This window comes from Nicotiana attenuata, chromosome 1 (genome assembly GCF_001879085.1).
Source record: "Nicotiana attenuata strain UT chromosome 1, NIATTr2, whole genome shotgun sequence".
Lineage (NCBI taxonomy): Eukaryota > Viridiplantae > Streptophyta > Magnoliopsida > Solanales > Solanaceae > Nicotiana > Nicotiana attenuata.
In genome coordinates, this window is record NC_031989.1 from 80,222,901 (window position 1) to 80,229,681 (window position 6,781).

Genomic DNA, 6,781 nt, shown 5'->3' on the forward strand with positions numbered 1-6,781 from the left:
TTGTCAGGTTTTACGTTTTACTTCTTCATCCTCCAATTTCTTCACTCATTTGTTATCTCTTCCTCTTTCAATATGAGCTCTTATGCTGATACCAACGTACTTCCACTTGACCACCCTCCATCGACGGTAATATGTTGTTGGTATCATTGACAAACATAGACTTTCATACAAGTAGTTAAATGTTACATATCCAAATTTTCGTGAAATGATCCTATTAAAATTATTCTTCTAGCTTTCGTGCTTGTAGTTTCCCAGTCAAATTTCCCGTACTAGATGTTATTGCTTCTATTATATTCTCAAAAATTCTTATAATCTACCCTCCTCCAGTATAAACGTTGTTATTATTATTATATGGAATTGGTAATATGGAGAATGTTAGAGCTAATGGAGGAAGAGAGACATCCAAGTTGGAAATACATTAGTAAGCCACTTTTCTCATCTGATGGGCTTTTAGTTTGTTGTCTTTTGGTAACCAACTTGACGAGGATACACTTGGTTGTATGATTACCTGAGTTATTATATTTCCGTTAAAGCAAAAAATTTAATTATACAGTGGGGGTTTACCCAGTGGGTTTGGAGGGAGTTTTCCACGCGGGAGACGCGGGTTCGATCCTCCCTCAATGCCTTCTGGGCCTGAGCCTATCGCACGGGGCTTGCCTAGTGCGGTTTACATCTCCTGTGTGGTTTGCAGGCTATTACACAGTGGGGGGTTTACGGGCAGAGGCTGTAGCGGCTGCGGGTTTTCCTGGGGTTCCAAAAAAAAAAAAAAATTTAATTACTACCTCTCCTGTCCACTTTAATTGATTTATTGGTCTTTTTTTTTGTGGTCCACAATATTTGATTTTTTTAAATATCAAGAAGGAATTAACTTCTTTTTTTAAAAGTTGCCATTGTATTAAATAGCCCAGGAGTATTTGTTGTATTTTGAATGAACAAATTAAGGTTAATATGATTAAATTTATTGTTAATTAAAAATATTAATTAAAATGGACCGCAGGGAATTTTTGATTAAAATAGTGGCTTTTAATACTTTCTAAACTTATCGGAGATGCCTAAAAAACTTTCTTTTACATACATGCAAGTTCATACATCTATTCAATCACTATCAAATCGCGATGTCCTTTAATTCATGCTGAAATGTACTTATCTTCATGGAATATATAACTCCCAAAATAACAAAACTTTAGTGCTATATATCTTGGTTTTCGTGACCTTCATGTTGTTTAATCTTACTCATATAAGTTAATTTTGGACGACAAATATATCATGGAGGATAAAAGCAAACCACAAAATAGATGAATTTTCATGGAGTTCTCTTCATGAAGCTAGGCACATTTGTGCTTATTAGCATGTTAGTTCTATATTGTGCATTTATATCGTAAAATTTTATTTCTTTAATAGAAACAATTATGTTTACTAAATGTGGGGATCAATGCCTATACCATTATTTTACTTATCTGTGTCAATTTTTGTTTTTTGCATTTTTCATTTCTCTTTCATTAAAATTATAATTTTAGTATTTAATTTTTAAGAGACTTTTTCATGACCGCGCTTAGTGAAATAGAAAATGCTCTCATTAGTAAATACTATTTGCTACTCTATTTGACAATGGTCGTTTTTATATTTTCCTTTTAATATATAAGAGAGGATGCATGGTATGAATCTTTCCTTGAATAAAGCATCTCAAAAGATATAGAGCATGCTCTTTTTCTTTCTTTTTTTGAGAAAAGAATTAGCAAATACTAAACAACAGTTGGTGTAGCAAAGTAAGCAACATTGAGCATGACCACAAACACAAACTCAAAGATGCTCTCCAGCGTGGTTTGGCTCGTCACCTTCGGGGAAGGATGCAGTGCCGACGGGTTCAATTGAACCCATAACTTTCAACACGGAATAAAAATTTATATGTAAAAATTCATTAAAATTGCGAAATAGTAGATATGAACTCATAACTTTAAAAATATTATGGGTTCAATGGTAAAAACTTTAAAAGTTGAACCCATAAAGTTTAAATCCTGATTCCGCCTCAGGTCACCTTTACTGAAAATTCTCTAATCCAGTGAAAGGTTTTTTTGTTAGATTGAATGCAACCACAATTTCACACATCAACTAGTTTCGGGTAATTCTATCTGCCAAAAATTTAGTACATAGAAGAAATCGCCTTATGTTGTTTTGTTGTCTATGCTGAGATTTGAACCTTGATATCCAAAGGTTCTCACCTATTTCATTGACCGTCATGCCACATTCTTAGGTGCGGTCAGCTTATTGTGAAGTTACGTTGCATTTACACCACATGCTCTACCCACCAGATAAAACAGACATCTGCTAAACTCCAGTGGCCATGTATGTGATTTTTTCCTGTTTGTTCAAGGAGGGGAATAGGTTCCCCTAGTCGGCCCAAAGCAAAATGAAATTGGACAAATTTGGGTCTAACCAAACAGGCCAAAGCCCAAGAAAGATAGAAAAACTTTGAAATAGGGTCAACACCAAATAATTTTTCAGGTTGGCTACCAAATATTGGAAAACTTGCCTAGGAAAATTATTAACTTAGTTCTCTGACCAGGGAAAATACTGGTTAATGTTCTTAATATAAGCCTAATCCTAGACATTTTTCGCTTAATGGTACCAGTTGAGAATAATGCAGTTACTATGCTAAAGAGAAAATCCCACTTACTGAAGAAAAAACTAAAGTATCAAACTTTTTTGAACTGGCTAGAATCAGACAGTATCTTAATACCCAGTGCTAAGCCAACATATCTTACATACTGCTCATCAATGAATTCAAGTCCTAAGCTCATGTTTCGGCTGAAATGAGAAGATGGAAAATAAGAAACTTCATATTCAAACTAAGCAAATTGACCATCAACCTAATACAACAGCAACAACAAACCCAGTAGTACCATTAACCTGATAAACTACCAATAAAATAAACTATGACACCACCTCCAAAGTATGTTGTTCTATGTTCTTATGGGCAATGAGGTGCATGCGTTAGTGCCTTGCCTTACACAGAAGAGAACTCATGGGCAATGAGGCGCATGCGTACCCTTCTTGAGCTTTTCTAAGCTTCAGGGCTTAAGCGCCTTAAATGAGCCTTGGACAACACTGAACAAAAGAAAATGTGTCTTGCCTGTTTGCATCATTTCTGTATAAACAAGTTATGGACATCTTCATCAGCTTCAAATCAAGAAAGGTAAACTACTACTCATCCAAAACAGCACAACTATTGGATCTGAACAATCTTTTATCGCAAGCATCGTAAAAATCCCCATCTTTCACCACTAATGTCCTACCTACTTTAAACATCATTTTCACCAAAAAGCAAGACTCTAATGGCCGGCCTATACACAGAATGTATATCTATAAATATACTCCCATTACTAAAATCTCCAAAATCATTCTGTACTAGTTTGTCTTATATGGTGCAATGAAACGGGAGCATTGGAGTAACGGTAAAGTTGTCTTTGTGTGACCTATAGGTCATAGCTTCCAGCTATGAAAGCAACCACTAATGCTTGCATTAAGATAGGTTGTCTACGTTACACCCCTTGGGATGCGACCCTTTCTTGGATCCTGCGTGAATACGGGATACTTTTGTGCACCGGGTGCAAAGTTCCTCTTTTCCACTCAAAAGTTGGTTTAGATCAACAAAGGTGTTTTACCAACCCAAATTAAGTGGACTGATTAAATACTGATGCAATTCATGAAACAACACTTTCGCTATCAAATTGTTTCAGTTAAACACAAAAGATCAAATTTAAACAAAAATAGAAAAGAAACAAGACCATAAGAGTGACAAAGTCTTCTTGAATCGCAATTTGGGCAGCATTGTTAGGATTAACAAGATAAAGCCATACAAGACATATATGCCGACTAAAGATTCCAAATATATCTTTTTTTTTTTTTTAGAAAAAAAGGAACAATAACAATGGTGCAAACCTATGTTGGTCGGACTCTCCGAAAATGTCGCCGGGTGCGTGCCGGATCCTCCAAAAGTATTGTATTTTTGGAGGATCCGACACGGGTGCGGCAGCATTTTGAAGAGTCCCCGCAACATTGATCCAAACTACAACAACATATCCACTGTAATGTATGCGACCTTACTCCTACCTTGTGCGAGTAGAAAGGTCGTATTCGATAAGCATGCATAATCACACTACAGAGAAAGAAACGCAGCAGTGAAAAGACAACTATCCAAACTAAGCTTCATAATCTCAGAAGACATTCGAATTATTCATCACAAGACTAGTAATAAAAATTTAGAAAGCAAGATTAAGCCCCATGATTATCATGAACATTCCCTAAAAATAAACAAACAAGAGCGAAAAAAGGGAAATTAAAACCTCTAAAGGGTCTTGAGAATATCTTCAGCACTGCTAACATTAAAAGCACCACCTTCTTCCAAATTCAAAACCTTTACAACTCCATCATCCACAAGCATAGCATATCTTCTAGACCTAACACCTAATCCAATCGGTTTATCACTTAAATCAAGTTCGCACCCAATAGCCTTTGTAAACTCCAAATTCCCATCACTCAAAAGCAACACTTCATCATTAATCTTCAAATTCTCCTTCCAAGATTTCATCACAAATGCATCATTGACTGAAATGCAAGCAATTGTGTCAACCCCTTTGGACTTTAGCTCCTTCGACTTTTCGACGAAACCAGGAAGGTGTTTTTGTGAACATGTTGGTGTAAATGCACCTGGGACAGCTAAAAGGACAACTTTTTTCCCGTTTGTGAGGTCTGAGATTGAAAGGGTTTTGAGTTCATCGGATGAATCGAAGTAGGAAAGTGTTGAATTGGGGAGTGTATCACCAACAGAGATTGTGGCGGAGATTCTGGGAGTGGCGGCGCATTTGAGGGGTTGTACGTTGCGCAGTGAGAGTTGTACCTTTAGTGGAACTAGCGAGAAAGAAGAAAGAGTGGGTTTTGGGGAAAGAGGAAAAAGGGGTTTTGGGGTTGTGGAGGATTTGTGGAGCTTTGGGAGAGTGAAAATGGCGGCTGAAGTGGCAGCCATCGTTGGAGGAAAATGAAAAGATTTTATACTAGTAGAAGATATGTGCTAAGGGGAAGTCGTTGGTTCTGAGGGTTTTGTAGCCTTTTAAACCAATTTTTGTGATATCGACGGAACAAACTAGGAAGGGTCAATTTGGTAAGGGGCCAAAGATTTTTAGGCCAGTTGACATTTTCATTCTTGATCCCATCGAATAGATTAAAGAAAATGATGAAAGTGGTCCCTTATGTTTGGGTTAGGTTCAAAGTAGTCCTGAAATATACTTGAAAGCAAAGTTACGATACTTCTTTTATTATTAATTAATATAATAACAATTGGCATTCTCTGATCGGCCTAATCTCGTAATACATGGCCATGTCCCTGACCTGAAATTAATGCAGTCAGTTCCTTCCTTCGCCTTCTCTTTCGATGTGAGTAGTTTTGGTCCAAAATTGAAAGATAAGCTTTTAATTGGGTATCGGTATTGGGTTGGTGTTCTAATAATGACTAGACGGTGGTGCTACGATAGTTTAGAGCAGAGAGATGACAGTATTGTATGGGTCAAAATCGGACTTAGGAAATCAGGCGTGGGATGGTCGTTAAGTGGGAAGACGGTGTTTCGATTTGTGCACCAAAGTCGAGGTCGACTGAAGCCCAACAACGAGCAGTCTCTGAGCAACTCGTTGAAGCTGAGGTCGAATAGCGACGAGTAGGAATAACGGCTAGTGTAGTATTGGGTTTGTTGTACCTTTTTAGGGTTTTCAGAGAACATCCCTTATAATAGAGAAGGAGAGAGACAAGAGAGGCACGTGAGATTCATTCTGAAAAAACTATTGTAAGAAGTTGACCCTTGAGAGAAAATACAAAGTTCACCTTTCCATAGTGATTGATTTTATCGTTTATTCTTCCCTTTCACTCACACGATCCAAGAAAGCATTGTTCAAACTCTTGTTTACCACCATATTTCGTTGTTAGAAGGAAGAATCTTCCACATCATTGTGACGACCCAAAGGGTCATCACCTATTTCCTCATCCATTCCGTGCTTTCGAGGCCTTAAAACCTCATTTTTTTTACTTGCCTCAATTTGCGTGCGCAGTCCGGGCGCGTAGCCGGAAAGCTTTTATGTTGAAATATGTGAATTCCGTGAAAAAAATTTGAAGAATTTTGATATTAATATGATTATAGTTGACTTTGGTCAACATTTTTGGTAAATGGACCCGGACCCGAGATTGGACGGTCCCGGAAGGTCCGTAGAAAGATATGGGACTCGGGCATATGCCCGGAATCGAATTCCGAGGTCTAGAGGCCGAGATATGAATTTTTCCGTGAAATTGTTTATCTGAAATTATTAAGGAAAATGGAAATGAAAATTGATTAAAAGACTATGGTATCGGGCTCGTATTTTGGTTTCGGCGCCCGGTACAAGTCTTAAATATGTGGTAAGCACTTTCTGTGAAGTTTGGTCAAAATCGGACGTCATTTGACGTGTTTCGGACCTAAATATCTAAAGTTTGAAGTTTATGAAGTTATAATGAAAAATCATGTGCTTTGAGGCTTGATTCTATGTAAATGATGTTATTTTGGCGATTTGATCGCACGAGCAAGTCCGTAGGATGTTTTTGAGGTTGTATGCGTGTTTTGTTTGGAGCCCCGAGGGCTCGAGTGAGTTTTGGATAGGCATCGGATTGCATTTCTCATTTTTTTTTTAAAAATCTGGTATGTTGGCTTCTGTGGCTTTCGCAAATGCGAAAGGGAGACTCGCAATTGCGAGCTCGCAAATG

The 6,781-nt window shown here is 37.5% G+C and overlaps 1 protein-coding gene across 1 annotated transcript; it reads right to left on the minus strand.

Moving 5' to 3' along the window:
- LOC109229534 (peroxiredoxin-2E-2, chloroplastic-like) lies at positions 4,180 to 5,113 on the minus strand. Its single transcript, XM_019395008.1, has one exon. The coding sequence runs from the start codon at positions 5,021 to 5,023 to the stop codon at positions 4,346 to 4,348; it is 678 nt and encodes a 225-aa protein (XP_019250553.1). The 5' UTR covers positions 5,024 to 5,113; the 3' UTR covers positions 4,180 to 4,345.

Coding starts and splice junctions, on each gene's coding strand:
- LOC109229534 (XM_019395008.1), bottom strand. CDS start 5,023: ATGGCTGCCACTTCAGCCGCCATTTTCACTCTCCCAAAGCTCCACAAA.